This window comes from Hypanus sabinus, chromosome 18 (assembly GCF_030144855.1).
Source record: "Hypanus sabinus isolate sHypSab1 chromosome 18, sHypSab1.hap1, whole genome shotgun sequence".
Classification (NCBI taxonomy): Eukaryota; Metazoa; Chordata; class Chondrichthyes; order Myliobatiformes; family Dasyatidae; genus Hypanus; species Hypanus sabinus.
The window spans coordinates 35,227,716-35,244,267 of NC_082723.1; the positions used below are offsets into that span (position 1 = coordinate 35,227,716).

Here is a 16,552-nt window from a genome sequence, read left to right on the forward strand (position 1 = left end):
GACGGTTGTCCTGATGGAGGGGTGCGCTAAGTTGTGAATGGAGTTGAAAATGCACTGCCGCCAGGCTGCCGGAACACTGGGGCGGGTTTGGCCGGTGGTGATGTCACAGAGTAGGGTCCTCTCACCTGGGCCAATGGGGAGCTGAACTGGAGACTGCAGTCCTGTAACTAGGGACCTCCTCGACTGCCTGCTGCGCCTCCGCCAGTGCTTCATAGTCTACCCCCTGGGACAGGGCTTGGATGTTAGGGCGGGAGAGGGCGTCCGCCACGACATTGTCCTTTCCCGAGACATGCCGGACATCCGTCGTGTATTCGGAGATGTAGGACAGATGTCGCTGCTGGCGGGACGACCAGGGGTCGGATGCTTTCGTGAACACAAAGGTAAGCGGTTTGTGGTCTGTGAACGCGGTGAAGGGCCTACCTTCTAAGAAGTACCTGAAATGCCAGATTGCCAGGTATAGCGCCAACAGTTCCCGGTCAAAAGCTCTGCATTTGAGCTCGGGTGGTCGTAGGTGTTTGCTGAAAAACGCCAGGGGTTGCCAGCGACCCTCGATGAGTTGTTCCAGCATTCCACCGACTGCCGTGTTGGATGTGTCCACTGTGAGGGCGGTAGGGACGTCCGTTCTGGGGTGCTCTAGCATCGTGGCGTTTGCCAAGGCTTCTTTGGTTTTAATGAAAGCGGCGTCCCAGGTAATGTCCTTGTCCTTGCCCTTACCTGACATCAAGGTGAACAGGGGGCGCATGATTTGGGCAGCTGAAGGGAGGAAGCGGTGGTAGAAATTCACCATACCCACGAATTCCTGAAGGCCTTTGGTTGTGTTGGGTCGGGGGAAATGGCAGACCGTGTCTACCTTGGCGGGCAGAGGGGTTTAGTAGTCTTTAGTAGTCCTGTTGCCCAGAAAGTCGATGGTGTCGAGCCTGAACTGGCATTTATCCGAGTTGATTGTCAGGCCGTATTCACTCAGTCGGGCGTAGAGTTGACGGAGGTGGGACAGATGCTCCTGACGACTGCTGCTGGCTATGAGGATGTCGTCCAAATAGATGAAAGCGAAGTCCAGGTCCCGTCCCACCGCGTCCATTAACCACTGAAACATCTGTGCGGCATTCTTTAGGCTGAACGGCATGCGGAGGAACTCGAAAAGGCTGAAAGGGGTGATGAGTGCCATTTTGGGGACGTCGTCTGGATGCATCGGGATTTGATGGTATCCTCGGATGAGGTCTACCTTGGAGGAGATCCGTGTGCCATGCAGGTTTGCTGCAAAGTCCTGAATGTGCGGCACAGGGTAGCGGTCCGGTGTTGTAGCCTCGTTCAGCCTGCGGTAGTTGCCACATGGTCTCCAGCCCCCTGTTGCTTTGGGCACCATGTGCAGGGGGGGAGGCCCATAGGCTGTCGGACCACCGTATGATCCCCAATTCCTCCATCCTCTTGAACTCCTCCTTTGCCAGCCGAAGCTTGTCCGGGGGAAGCCTTCGAGCACGGGCGTGGAGGGGTGGTCCTTGTGTCAGGATGTGGTGCTGTACGCTGTGTCTGGGCATGGCTGCCGTGAACTGCAGTGCGAGAACCGATGGGAAATCCGCCAGGACTCTGGTGAAGTCGTTGTCGGACAGTGTGATGGAGTCTAGGTGAGGGGCCGGCAACTGGGCTTCACCCAGGGAGAACGTTTGAAAGGTCTCGGCGTGGACCAGTCTCTTCCTGGGCAGGTCGACCAGTAGGCTGTGAACTCGCAAAAAATCCGCTCCCAGGAGCGGTTGGGCTACGGTGGCTAGTGTGAAGTCCCACGTGAACCGGCTGGAGCCAAACTGTAGCCGCACCCCTCAGGTGCCATAGGTCCTTACTGTGCTGCCATTTCCAGCCATCAGGGTGGGACCCGGTTCTCTGTTATGGGTGTCGTAACTCGTCGGAGGTAAGACACTGATCTCGGCTCCGGTGTCGACCAAAAAGTGGCGTCCTGACTACTTGTCCCAGACATACAGGAGGCTATCCCAATGGCCAGCCGCCATAGCCATCAGCGGCGGCTGGCCCTGGCGTTTCCCGGGAACTTGCAGGGCGGGCTACAGCGGCGGGCTTCTGCGCCCCACCGCTGGTGGTAGAAGCAGCATTGTTCTTTGGTCTCCTCACCCCTGCCTCTGGAGTTAATGGGCTCTGCGGCCGGGCCTGGTCTGGTTTGCTGCTGGGAGCGTGGCCTGGTGATCTGTGCGACGGACGCCCCACTCTCCTTCTTGGCTTTCCACAGCTCGTCCGCCCGGGCCGCCACCTTCCGGGGGTTGCTGAAATCCGTGTCGGACAGCAGCAGGCGTATGTCCTCGGGCAGCTGCTCCAGGAATGCCTGCTCAAACATGAGGCAGGGATTGTGACCTCCGGCCAGGGACAGCATCTCATTCATCAGAACCAATGCTGGCCTGTCCCCCGAACCATCCAGGTGCAGTAAGCAGGCAGCTCGCTCGCGCCGTGAGAGTCCGAAAGTCCTTATGAGCAAAGCTTTGAATTCTGTGTATTTGCCGTCCACTGGGGGCGATTGTATGGACTCCTCAACCTGGGCAGCTGTCTCCTGGTCGAGGGAGCTCATCACATAGTAGTAACGTGTGGCATCCGAGGTTATCTGCGGAATGTGGAATTGGGCTTCTGCCTGCTGGAACCGTAGGTGAGGTTGTCACGTCCAGACGCTTGGCAGTTTTAATGAAACTGCATAAACAGATGCGACATTGTTCATCTCCAGTCCAAATATCGTTTGGGCCGTCGGGGTCACCAATTGTAGTGGTGTGCTACACGCAGCGCTGCAATAATGACACAGAGTTGCTGAGCTGCAGTTACAAAAGAGGTTTATTCAAACTTCGCTGCCTCGTTTTAAAGCCTTCCTGATCCTGCCCTCCCCAGGTGGGAATGCTGTAGGGGGCGAGTATTCACAGTCCCGTCCCGTGTGCGGGCTTTTCCCCTTGCTGGTGAGCAGGCTTGGCACCCTCTTTGGGACCTGCCTCAATGCCAGCGCGCGCTGCTTTGTGAGCCGGTTCGAGTGCGCTGGGAAGTGGGTCGCCACAAAGATTATCAGCCAAAAGCTAGAGAGTGGGATTAACCTCAATTCTGCCTTTTCCCAACAAGAATATGAAGCCAAAATGCCGCCCTCCTATGTCAAAATTACTATGATTCACAGATTTAATTTCAGCATCAGCTTGAACAGCAGGTGAGCTAGAAGACAGTCAAGGCCTCTTTGGAAGTGAGGCTGGTCACTTGCAGATGTGCTATGCCATATTGATGAGCCTGGGTGCCAGCCTCCCAGTGAAAAACCACATAGAAGGTTCTGCTGGAAGAAGTCCAGGAGCTTGTGTCTGGCAATATCCAGTTCCATTGATGCATCTTTATGTGACAAAACATACCAAATTCAAACCAGGAGCTGTATATCTCCTATCTACAATGATTCTTTCTTTCTTACAGGCTCTACCTAAATTTCAGGAATTCATCTTTGAAGATTTTTCCAAGTTTATCCTGGTTGATAATATTTTTGAGGAAGTGGTGCTCCAGTCTGTCTCCAAAGATATAATGCAGGGTAAGATTTATTTTTTAAAATATAATTTGTCCTTTTGGAACCTAGAGTCCTGTGTACACTAAATGAATTTTGTTTGGAAACATCAGTAATCAGCGTCTTTTTGTACCTTGATCATTGCTCTTCACAGTTCATTTATCTTCAAAATTAAATTTCTGCACAGCCATACAAAATAAAGAAAGCAGGTAAGATCTCAACTAAGGAATTAGAAGGGCCTAAAGGGACTATAAAATGTCCTTGACGAGTAGGATTACATTTAAAAAAGGGCAATTGGGAGAGATGAGCACCACTCAAGAATGAAGGAGGGAATTTATGCCTAGAGCCAGCAGATGTGGCAAGATACTAAAAGAAAGTACTTTGCATTAGTTTTCACCAAAGAAAATGATGTGGAAAATAGTCAAATCAGTGTGGATTACACTAATAATCTAGGGCATATTGAGATCAAGAAGGTGTTGGTTATAAGGGCCGCTAATACTAAAATGAATGAATGCACAGAGTCTGATCATATTATCCCAGTTTATTCAGAGGTGAGAGAGATTAGTGTTGCATTTACAGAGATCTTTGGATCCTCTCTAACCACAAGCTTAGCCCCAGAAGAATGGAACATAGCCAGTGTTGTTCCTTCGTCTATGAAGAGCAATATAGACAAACAGTAATCCCCAAGGTCCAGCCATTTACTGTGAAAGTCTTGTACACTAGCTTGACCTCCCAAACTCCAACACTTTGTGCTTATTTGCATTGAAGACCATATACTAGTCCTCAGCTTACATATCTGATCAACATCTCCTGTAGTTTTTGATGACCTTCACTGACTATTCTAGTGTCATTGACAGATTGACCTGCAGTTGTTCATTCAAATTGTTTATATAAGTAACACCAAAGGTCCTGGCGGCACATTGCTTAGAGAAACAACTTTCCACCATCATCCTCCATTTCCTGTTATCAACCCAATTCTGATTCCAGTTAGCTATTCTCCCAGGATCCCATACATTGTAACATTACAGAAAAGCCTGCCATGCAGGATCTTGTCAAAAGGCTTTGCTGGAGTCCGTAATAGGCAACATCCACTGCCCTACTCTCATCTACTTTCTTCGTTACCATTTCAAAAATTCAGAGATTTGTCGTATGGATTGAGAATAAGAGGTCAGTTATTTAAAACAGAGTTGAGGAAGAACTTCTTCGTCCAGAGAGTTGTGGAGGTGTGGAATGCACTGCCTCGGAAGACGGTGGAGGCAAATTCTCTGGATGCTTTCAAGAAGGAGCTAGATAGATATCTGATGGATAGGGGAATCAAGGGATATGGGGACAAGGTAGGGACTGGGTATTGATAGTGAATGATCAGCCATGAACTCAGAATGGTGGTGCAGACTCGAGGGGCCGAATGGTCTACTTCTGCACCTATTGTCTATTGTATGCAAAGTAGTCCCTATCAGACCTTGCCTGTCTAAATGATATCCTTCAGAATCACTTCCAGTAAATTACCCACCACTGTTAGTAGACTCACTGGCCTGTACTTCCCTGGCTTTTCTTTGCTACCCTTCTAAAATAATCATAAGTAGTTACCCATTCACAGTCCTAGAAACTTCACCTTATCTGGAAAAAAAGCAAATATCTCTGGAAGGGCCTCTGCAGTTCTTCCCTAGTTTCCCACAGTCAAGTACTCAGTCAAGCACCCTGGAGATTGATCCCCCTTAAGGTGCTTTAAGGCCTCTATATCAGTGTTTCACATCCCAGTATTTGAATTCCTGTCCTCACTGGCACATGGCCCCTAGGGATAATCTGGATGTTAGTACCCTTGAATTCCTACTTTTTAAACCTTCCTACCACCCTGTACTCATTGCACAGGACCTTATCCCCTTTACTATCTACACCACTTGTTGTGTATGGTGACCTCTGGATGTTCACCCTTCCCCTTAAAAATGTTCTGCATCTGCTCAAGACAATATTGATCATGACACCCAGGAGGCAAAACACCATATTGATATCTCTTCTGCAGTTACCAAGTCTCAATAAGACCATAAGACATAGGAGCAGAATTAGGCCATTTGGCCCATTGTGTCTGCTCCACCATTCAATCATGGCAGATCCTTTTTTTTCCCCTCCTCAGCCCCACTCCCCGGCCTTCTCCCCATAACCTTTGATGATGTGGACAATCAAGGACCTATCAAGCTCTGCCTTAAATACACCCAATGACCTGGCCTCCACAGCTGCCTATGGTAACAAATTACAAATTCACCACCCTCTGGCTACAGAATTTCCTCCACATCTCTGTTTTAAATGGACACCCCTCAATCCTAAGGCTGTGCCTTCTTGTCCTAGACTACCCCACCATGGGAAACATCCTTTCCACATCTACTCTGTCTAAGCCTTTCAATGTTCTAAAGGTTTCAATGAGATCCCATCTCAACTTTCTAAATTTCAGTGAGTACAGACCCACTGAAATACAGTTCCTTGTATGATAATCCTTTCATTCCTTGAATCATCTTTGTCAACCTCCTCTGACCCCTCTCCAATGCCAGCACATCTTTTCTTAGATGAGGAGCCCAGCACTGTTCACAATACCTTGCCTCACCAATGCCTTATAAAGCTTCAGCATCATATCCATGCTCTTGTTTTCTAGACCTCTTGAAATGAATACTAACATTACATTTGCCTTCCTCACCACCAACTCAACCTGCAAATTTAGGGTGTTCTGCACAAGGACTCCCAAGTTTCCTTTGCATCTCAGATTTTAGGATTTTCTCCCCATTTAGAAAATAGTCTGCACACTTATTTCTTCCACCGAAGAGCAGGACCATGCATTTTCCAATATTGTATTTAATTTGCCACTTTCTTGCCTATTCTCCTAATCTGTCTTAAGTCCTTCTGCAGCCTACCCTTTTCCTCAACACTACTTGCCTGTCCACCAATCTTTGTATCATCTGCAAATTTGCCAACAAAGCCATCTATTCAATCATCTAAATCATTGATACACAGCATAAAAAAGTAGTCCCAACACACACCTCTGCGGAACAACACCCGTCACTGACAGCCAACCAGAAAAGGATCCTTTTAATCCTACACACTGTCCCCTGAACCAGTTTCTCAGCTGCGCATTTATCTGCCAAATCATCCTGTTTCTACCCTCACTGGCACATGACATAGACAGCAATCCAGAATTTACTACCCTGGAGGTCCTGCTTGTCAGTTTTCTGCCTACCTCTCTAAATTCTCTCTTCAGGGCTTCATTGCTTTCCTTCCGATGTAATCTGTAGCAATATACCGTATACCAGAACATCTGGCTGCTTTCTTTCCCCTCCAAAATGCTGTGGATGCAATCCGAGCCATCCTTGACCCTGGCACCTGGGAGGCTAGAGTCTCCTTCATGTCCACCAAATCTCTTTTCTGTTCCTCTGACTATTGAGTCCCCTATCACTACCGCTCTCCTCGTCTCCCTCTTTACTTTTTGCACCACGGACCCATAGTCAGTGTCAATAACATGGTCTCTGTGGCATTCCCCTGGGAGGTTATCCCCCCACAACAGTATCCAAAAGGGTATACTTACTGTTGAGGGAAATGGCCACAGGGGTACTCTGTGCTAGCAGCCTGCTTAGCTTCCCATTTCTTTTGACAATCTCCCAGCCACCCGCCTCCTGATTAATGATCTTCTCACTCTCCTGTACAAGCCAAAGGTCTTCCAGCTGCTATTCCAGATCCCTAATGAAGTTTTCAAGCAGCTTCAGCTGGATGCACTTAGCACAGATATAGTTCCCCAGGAGAATCTGGGTCTCCCAAGACTTCAACATCCTGCATGAAGAACACACAATGGCCACACAAACCCTGACACTCCCACTCACTCCCAACGATGGGCACTCTGCTTGTCCCCTTTATACCTTTATTTACTCCTCTTTGAGCTGCTCTTGCTGACCTGTGAGAATCCTCCTCACTGTGCGTTACTTCCACCGCTGATTAAACCACTGGACTCTGAACGCCCTCAAGCTCTCCTTAATGCAGGGTACATTCTATCATACTATGATCACTGGCCCCTAAATGAATTTCTCCAATCAATCCTGGTTCATTGCACAACATCCAGTCCAGAATAGCTGATCCCTTAGTGTGCTCAACTGCAAACTACTCTAAAAAGCCATCTTGTAGGCATTCTACAAATTACCCCTCTTGGGATCCAGCATCTCCCTGATTTTCCCAATCTATCTACATGTTGAAATCCCCCATGACTGTTATAACATTGCCTTCTGGGCATGCATTTTCTGTCTCCCATTGCAATTTGTAGAATTCATTTTGCTGCTATTCAGAGGACTGTATACAACTCACATCTGGGTCTTTTTACTCTTGCCATTTCTTAGCTCTACCGACAATGATTCTACACCTTCTGATCCTTTGTCACCTCTTTCTAATGATTTCATTTCTCTTTTTTTTTACCAACAGAACCACCCCACCCTACACATAGGTATAGAGTGTTATGAACCTGATGGAATTAGTGTAAATAGATACTACAATTTACAATAATGAGGTGTGCTAAAAGCACCTGTTTCTATGCTGTCCAAGTCTTTGATTCTGTCAGCTTGTTTGCAGTGCATACATTGCCCCCCCCCAGAAGTTTTCATGTTTTATTGTTTTACAACATTAAATCACAGTGGATTTAATTCACACAAAATGCTCGAGGAGCTCAGTAGACCAGGTAGCATCTAGGTAAAGAGTACAGTTGACGTTTCAGGCCAAGACCCTTTGGCAGGCCTGAAACATCTTTTTGTAGATACTGCCTGGTCTGCTGAGTTCCTCCAGCATTTTATGTGTGTTGTTCAGATTTCCAGCATCTGCAGATTTTCTCTTGTTTGTGAGTGGATTTAATTTGGATTTTTTTGACACCGATCAACAGAAAAAGACTCTTTTGTGTCAAGGTGAAAACAGATCTCTACAAGGTGACCTAAATTAATTACAAATATAAAACACAAAATAATTAATTGCATAAGTATTCACCCCCTTTAGTATGACACATAAAATTATCATTGGTGCAGCCAATTAGTTTTAGAAGTCATATAATTAATTACATTGAAACCACTAGTGTACAGTCAAGTGTTTCAATGATTGTAGTAAAAATACAGCTGTATCTAGAAGTATCCTGACAAAACTACATGAAGACAAAAGAGCACTGCAAACAACTCCATGATAAGGTTAATGAAAAGCACAAGTCACAAAATATCCCTTGGAATACAGTTCAGTCAATCATCAAGAAATGGAAAGAATATGGCCAAAAGCAGGCCTTCCTCAAAAACAGAATGACCGAGCAAGAAGGGGACCAATGAGGGAGGCCACCAAGAGACCTATGACAACTCTGGAGGAGTTAGAAGCTTCAGTGGCTGAGATGGAAGCATACAATTGTGGCCCAAGCATTTCACCAGTTGCAGTTATGGGAGAGTGGCAAAGGGAAAGCCACTGTTGAAAAAAACACACAAAATCTTGGCTAGAGTTTGCCAGCAGGCGTGTAGGAACTCTGAAGTCAGCTGGAAGAAGGTTCTATGCTCTGCTGAAACCAAAATTGAGCTTTCTGGCCATCAGACTAAATGCTATGTTTGGTGCAGGCATCACAGCACCATAAAACATAGTAAGAGAATTAGGTCATTTGGCCCATTGAGTCTGCTCTGCCATTCAATCATGGCCAATCCATTTCTCCCCTCCTCAGCTCCACTCCCCAGCCTTCTAAAAGGAAGTGGCAGGAGGATTGGAAAAATAAATTAAAGGGAAGGCATTTCTTTTCTAGACACCCACTAGTTAAAAAAGTCTCAGACTGTTACTCTTTAAATCATAGAGATATGGTGATATTAACAAGACTTAGGTTGGGGCATTGTGGGCTAATCTATTACTTAAAGATAATAGGAAAACATCCTATTGGATTATGTGACTGGTAGTCTAGAGGCAGTTCAGCATGTTTTGCTGAGTTGTAATCAACATAAAATTAGAAGAAGCATATTGTTCAAGAGGCTGTTTGACTTAAATGTATTTTGTTTTTTTATTAAATCTTTGTTTGGCCACCAAGAAAACCACCATCTGATTGAAGAGCTTATTATTCTGTTTCTATGTGCGACAAGTTTATATTTGAGTTTCTTGAATTTCTGTAATTAATTTATACATCCTGCAGAGGGCAGTAATATGCCTAGATACGTCTAAACTGCTGGAAATAAAAGAAGAACCTGGCCTCCATAGCTGCCTGTGGTAACAAATTCCACAAATTCACCACCCTCTGGCAAAAGAAATTTACCAGTATCTCTCATTTTTAATGGACATCCCTCTATCCTGAAGCTGTGCCCTCTTGTCCTAGAGTCACCCACCATGGGAAGCATTCTTTCCATATCTACTCTGTCAAGGCCTTTCAATATTCCAAAGGTTTCATTGAGATTCCCTCCCCCCCCCCTCCCCATGCTTCTAAATTCGAGCACATATAGGACCAGAGCCGTCAAATGTTCCTCATATGATAAACTTTTCATTCCCGGGATCCTCTTGACAACCTCCTCTGAATCCTCTCCAATGCCAGCCCAACTTTTCTTAGGTAAGGTGCCCAAATCTGTTTAGAGTGAGGTCTCACCAAGGTATTGTAAAGCCTCAGCATCACATCACTGCTCTTGTATTCTAGACCTCTTGAAATGAATGCTAACATTGCATTTGCCTTCCTCACCACCAACTCAACCTGCAAGTTAACCTTCAAGGTGTTCTGCACAAGGACTCCCAAGTCTCTTTGCATCTTAGATTTTTGGATTTTCTCACCATTTAGAAGGTAGTCTACACATGTAGTTCTTCTACCAAAGTGCATGACCATGTATTTTCCAACATTGTATTTAATTTGCCACTTTCTTGCCCATTCTCCTAATCTGTCTAAGTCCTTCTGCAGCCTACCTGTTTCCTCAATGCTACCTGCCCGTAAAACAATCTTTGTATCATCTGCAAATTTGGCAACAAAGCCATCTATTCCATCATCCACAGCGCCAGGCAGCATCGAAAGGAAGAAGTACGGTCGACATTTCGGGCTGAGACCTTTCGTCAGGACTAACTGAAAGAAGAGATAGTAAGAGATTTAAAAGTGAGAGGGGGTGAGGGAGATCCCAAAAGATAGGAGAAGACAGGAGGGGGAGGGATAAAGCTAAGAGCTGGAAAGTTGATTGGCAAAAGGGATACACAGCTGGAGAAGGGAGAGGATCATGGGATGGGATGCCTAGGGAGAAAGAAAGGGAGAGGGGAGCACCAGAGAAAGATGGCAAGCAGGCAAGGAGTGATTGTGAGAGGGACAGAGAGAGAAAAAAGACAGAAAAGAAAAAAAGGAGGGAAATAAATAAATAAGGGATGGGGAAAGAAGGGGAGGAGAGGCATTAACGAAACTTAGAGAAATCAATGTTCATGCCATCAGATTGGAAAAACAACACCTTATATTCTGTCTGGGTTGCCTCCAATCACTTCACTCCAGTTCCCATCCCCCTGCCAAATCATCCCCAGCAGCTCTAACAAACCTGCCTGTGAAAATATTGCTTCCTCTCACCCTCAGGTTTAGGTGCAACCCTTTTGTATAGGTCATATCTCCTCCAGAAGAGATCCCAATGATCCAAGAACCTGAAGCCCTGCCCCTGCACCAACTTCTCAGTCGTGCATTTATCTGCCAAATCATCCTGTTTCTACCCTCACTGGCGTGTAGTACAGGTAGGAATTCAGAAATTACTACCCTGGAGATCCTGCTTCTCAGCTTTCTGCCTAACTCTCTAAATTTTCTCTTCAGGACCTCTTTGCTTTTCCTTCCTATGTCATTGGTACCAAGACATATACCAAGACATCTGGCTGCTCTCCCTCCCCCTTCAAAATACTGTGGTCGCGATCTAAGACGTCCCTGGTCCTGGTACCTGGGAGGCAACATCCCATCCAGGTGTCTCATTCACGTCCACAGAATCTCATGTCTGTTCCTCTGACTATTGAGTCCCCTATCATTATCACTCCCCTCTTCTCCTTTCCTTTCTGCATTATGGACCTATGTTCAGTGCCAGTAACCTGGTCTTTGTGACATTCCCCTAGAGTGTCAACCCCACAATGGTATACTTAGTATTGAGGGGAATGGCCACAGCAGTGCTCTACACTAACTACCTATTCACCTTCCCATTCCTTCTCCTGATAGTCACCCAGCTAACTGCCTCCTGTAACTTGGGGGTGACTACATCTCTGAAACTCTAATCGATGTTCTCCTGCACAAACCAAAGGTCATCCATTTGCTGCTCCAGATCCCTAACACAGTAAGAAAAAAGGAAAATTTAACAGAAGCTTACCTGGACAACTTACCCTGAGCAAAACTCTCTTCCGAGGTGAAGCCTCCTTAGAGCTAAAGCCTAACACTCCCATCTCACCACTGGACTACTCCCAACAATGGCCGCTCTGCTTGTCCCTTCTGTACTTTTATTTATTCCTCTGCGCTGCTCCCACTGCTGATTGGACTATCAGATTGACACTGAATGCCTGCGAAGCTCCCCTTTTAAATGAACACTACCAACCTGCAAGAAGCCTCCTCGCCGTGTGCTGCTTCTGCCACTGATTGGGCTGCCAGGATGGCACATATGCCCATGGTGCTCTCCTTTTAAACGAGTGCTGCCAGCCTTTGAGAAACCTCCTTGCTGTGCGCTGTTCCTGCTGCTGATCGCGCTGCCAGAATGCATCAAGCCCTCGAAGGCTTGTGAAGGTAGAAGGTAAAATGAATGTAGTAAGCTGCAGGGAAAACCTGATGGATGCGGTCTGGAAGAGAACTGCAATTTAGGAGAAGATTTGTTTTCCAACAAGATATTGACCCCCCCCAAGCATAAAGTAAAGCCAAAGCTACACAGGAATAGCTTAAGAACAACAAAGTTAATGTCCTGAAGTGGCCAGGTCAGAGTCCAGACCTCAATCCAATTGAGAATCTGTGGCTGGACTTGAAAAGGGCCATTCACTCATGATCTCCATGCAATTTGACATTGCTTGAGCACTTTTGTAAAGATGAATGGGGAGAAATTGCAGTGTCCTGATGTGCAAAGCTGATAGAGATCTAACCACACAGACTCAAAGCTGTAATTGCTCCCAAAGGTGCATCTCCTAAATACTGACTTAAAGGGGGTTATTAATAATACAATCTATTATTCTGAGTTTAATAATTATGACAAATTCAGACCAATTTGTAGAAATTGGTTTTCACTTTGACAGGAAAGAGTCTTTTCTGTTAATCACTGTCAAAAAAAAAACTTACTCCAAGGGGTATTCAGTGACTTGGAAATCTGCTTGTATGTATCTCCTGACTTGTGCTTTTAAATAACCTTTTTGCAAAGTTACTTGGAGTTTTCTTTTGTTTTCATGCTGTAGTTTTTGCCAGGATACTGACTCATCAGCAGTAGAAACTTCCAGACACAGGTGTATTTTTACTAAAAATCAGTTGAAACACCTTGACTGGACTCGGGTCTCCAGAGTTAGATCTCCATTTAACTAATTAGGTGACTTTTAAGACCAATTGGCTGCACCAGTGATGATTTGGTGTGTCATATTATTGCAATTAGATCACTATGTAGAAATCTATTTTCACTTTGACATGATAATCTTTTTCTGTTGTTCAGTGTGAAAAAGCCAAATTAAATCCACTATGATTCAATATTGTAAAACAATAAACCATGAAAACTCCTGAGGGGATGAATACTTTTTATAGGCGCTGTTTCTTCTTATAATATGATTTTTCCCCTTCGTAGTCTTGTATCCAATGTAATCTCGAGCCTTCAGAAGAAGATAATTTACACAGCATTTACTGCAGTAGAAATCTTGAACTGAAATTCCTTTTACAAATATAAGCCTTACATTGGTTTTACTGAGCTTTTGATTATAATGATGGCAATGTAATAATTTGTTTTGTTTTAAACAAAAATCCTAGCCGTGAAGGAAGCAGCTGTTCAAAGAAAACACAACCTCTTCAGAGACAGCATTGTAATGTCTGGCAGTGACCCCAACCTGCTGCTTCTCGGAGAAGGCCAGAACATCAACTGGAACAGTGAGATGGCCAATCAAGAAAGCAGCGATATGGAAAAGGCATTTGAGAAACGGAAACGAATGAAACAGGTCGTCTCCATGATTCAAGATGATGGCATTTCACGCCCTGATGAAGTTGAAGTTATAACAGATGTCAAACAGGCAGATGAGACACAGCAAGATGAAACCAGTGGCTCTTCAGAACTTTGCAGCCCAGTCAAATCACCCGACAGTGTCAAAGAGATTCGTGACCTAATGACCATAGGTAAAATAGAAACAACTGAAGCAGATGTTGGAGTAGACAGTTCCTTGACCAATGGAACTGTTTGCATGGATGAAATGGTGCCTGAGAGGAATCCTGAAGAAATTGAGAACAAGGTCCTCAAAAAACAAGTCCAAGAAGCAGGAGAGTCTTCCACTGACTGTGACATCAGTTCTTCTGCTACTGAGCAGACAGAAAATGGTATCAACACATCAGAAATCACTTTGCATGAATTAAATGATAAGTCACACCAAGAAAAAGTGACTGCCAACCAGCAAGAAGATTCTAGTGACAAAGAAACGGGAGAGGAAGTTACTTCAAAGAATAATGATACAGCAAGAGATTCTCATGATATACATAGTCAGGCAGAAAAATCAGAATTTTAATTGCAGAAAAAAGCAACATTTCACTGCAGTCAGTACCATAATGATTATTCAAACAGTTGTGTGGTTTTCAACCTAGAATGCATTCGGATACATCAGTAATAACACAAGATACTGACAGTACACCTACTTTCAATAGAAATGTGACCAGTCTTTGATAGTGAGTCCAGGAACTTGGAGGTTATTCTGAATGTCAATCGTGTATTCTGTTTGAAGGTTCTACAACACATGTTATCAAAGTGTCCTTATTGTAATTTTACTTTATTATCTTGTGACACTTCAAGTATTTGTAATGAACCCATTTAGCTATGGTTTATTTCTAAATGTTCATCTTTTACCATTGTAATTTTTTTCATCAAAAATCTTAGCTGTCAGGTTCATACAATCAGGATTCCACATAAGTCCTTAGTTACCAATCATTCACTCTACCGTGGTATTCAAAAATGGATTCTCTTGATTCACTGAAGAAAGATTTAATTATCACTTAGTGGTAAGGTATTACCTTTTTACAATAAAAATAGTGCTCGTGGTTGCCAACATTATTGGGAATAGTCACATTTTATGAAATTTTATACTTTTATATCAATATTTGACAGAAGTATAATGATCTGTTAGCTACTTCCAGAAGGTACTTGAAACCAAAGCACACCCTCTGGAATGAGGTTTGGGTAAGTAACTACAATTGTTATGTACAATCAATAATGTTCCATTGTTTCAGAACCTTGTGTCATAAAATCCTACAAAAATTATCCACTAATTAGCTATATTGAGATAGCCATCAAATTCCATCTTTCAAAATTGTAAGCTTTTATTCTAAATTACCAACATTATTACTATGATAATGAATAAAGTAGTGAAAGGCAAATTAGCTTTTAATTGAATTACAAATGATCACAGAAAACCATAGCAAATGTTGAATAGAATCTCTAGTTAAATCTTTCTGAATTTTAAAAACACATTATAAATTTTGCTGCCTACGTAGCTATTAATTTTTCAGAAGAGACAACTGGGGTAGATGTTCATTTTCACCTATATCTGTAGAGTAACCAAAACAACAAATATAAGCATGCAAATCTAGCCAGTGAACTGTTAATAACAGATATTGCTGGATAGGGGTGAAAGGGGCTCAATTTATTGAACCTAATGCATCTTACCAACTGTGTGCCTTGATATTTAGTGCAAATATTACATGACCTATTTGCTGCCAGGCTTATTAGAAAGTTACTTTTATTTAAGAAAATTTTATTTCATATAATTTAGCTTGAACAGTTATTTAACTATAAAATATTGGCAGTTTGCTTGGGATTAGTAGTTAATGTTTCTTGGCAAAGTCTTTTGAATGAAACTAAGGGGACTTTCCATTGTATCCTAATCCATGTTCAACAGTTTATGCTGACAGAATAAGGAGAATGAATTTAAGATGAATAATTGTTTAATTTAATTTTTATCTGTATGCAGTGATATTTAAACTATCCCACATAGAGGCAGTTTCTTTTTTACCACCTCACTTTGCTCTTTTATTATTGAGGGGTTTCAGCTTGAGGAGTTTTAAAAATACTCCCAATAATTATGGTATCTGTTTATTCATTCCCATAGATGCTCTAAATATATTAAATTGCTTTTTACAAAGTATGGATTTAATAAAGCTTTCATCAAGATCCACATGTTGTTTTGTGCATGTGTTTAAACATCATTTTGTCTGCCTGCATTGCTTGGGTGTAAAATGGTGTTAAAAGCCTTTTTACTTTAGCAAATGGAGAAGGTTCAAGAGCCAGAATCCATGCAGGACTTGGAGTTTGTACCTTATCAGTGAGATCTGGACAGAACCTGCATGAAATGAGATCTTAGAATCTACTAATGAGGTACTGGATGACTGGAGGATGGCAAATGGTGCATCTTTACTTAAGTAGGATTGCAAGACTAGGTGGAGAACTGCAGGTCAGTGAGCCTAATATCTGTGGTAGGAAAGTTACTGGAGAGATTCTGAAGGACAGGATCCATCAGCATTTGGTAGGCAGGGACTGATAAGGGATAGATGGCATGGCTTTGTCCATGGAAATTGTGCCTCACAAAAAAAAATGACAAGGACCAGACAGTAAGCAATGTCTACAAGGACTTTAGCAGGGCTTCTGACAAGTTCCCTCATAGTAGGTTTTTCTAGAGAGATCCAGGACATGCTAGCCAATCAAATACAAACCCAGAATGAGCTAAGTGGATAGAATCAGGGTGGTAGTAGAGGGTAGTTATTCAGATTGGAGACCTCTGATCACTGTTGTGCCATACGGATTGGTGCTGTGTCCTCTTGTTTGTCATCTGTACTAACAACTTGAATGATGTTGTCATTGTTGGTAAATTTGCAGA

The 16,552-nt window shown here is 43.9% G+C and overlaps 1 protein-coding gene across 1 annotated transcript in view; it reads left to right on the forward strand.

Moving 5' to 3' along the window:
- Nucleotides 1-15,849, forward strand: part of LOC132407471 (protein Niban 2-like) — a 248,893-nt gene extending 233,044 nt beyond the window's left edge. Inside the window, exons 13-14 of the mRNA XM_059994058.1 lie at nucleotides 3,430-3,541; nucleotides 13,452-15,849. Coding sequence (XP_059850041.1) covers nucleotides 3,430-3,541; nucleotides 13,452-14,194 — 855 coding nt within the window. The 3' untranslated portion in view covers nucleotides 14,195-15,849. The remainder of the gene's footprint in view (nucleotides 1-3,429; nucleotides 3,542-13,451) is intronic.
- The last annotated feature ends 703 nt before the right edge of the window (nucleotides 15,850-16,552 follow it).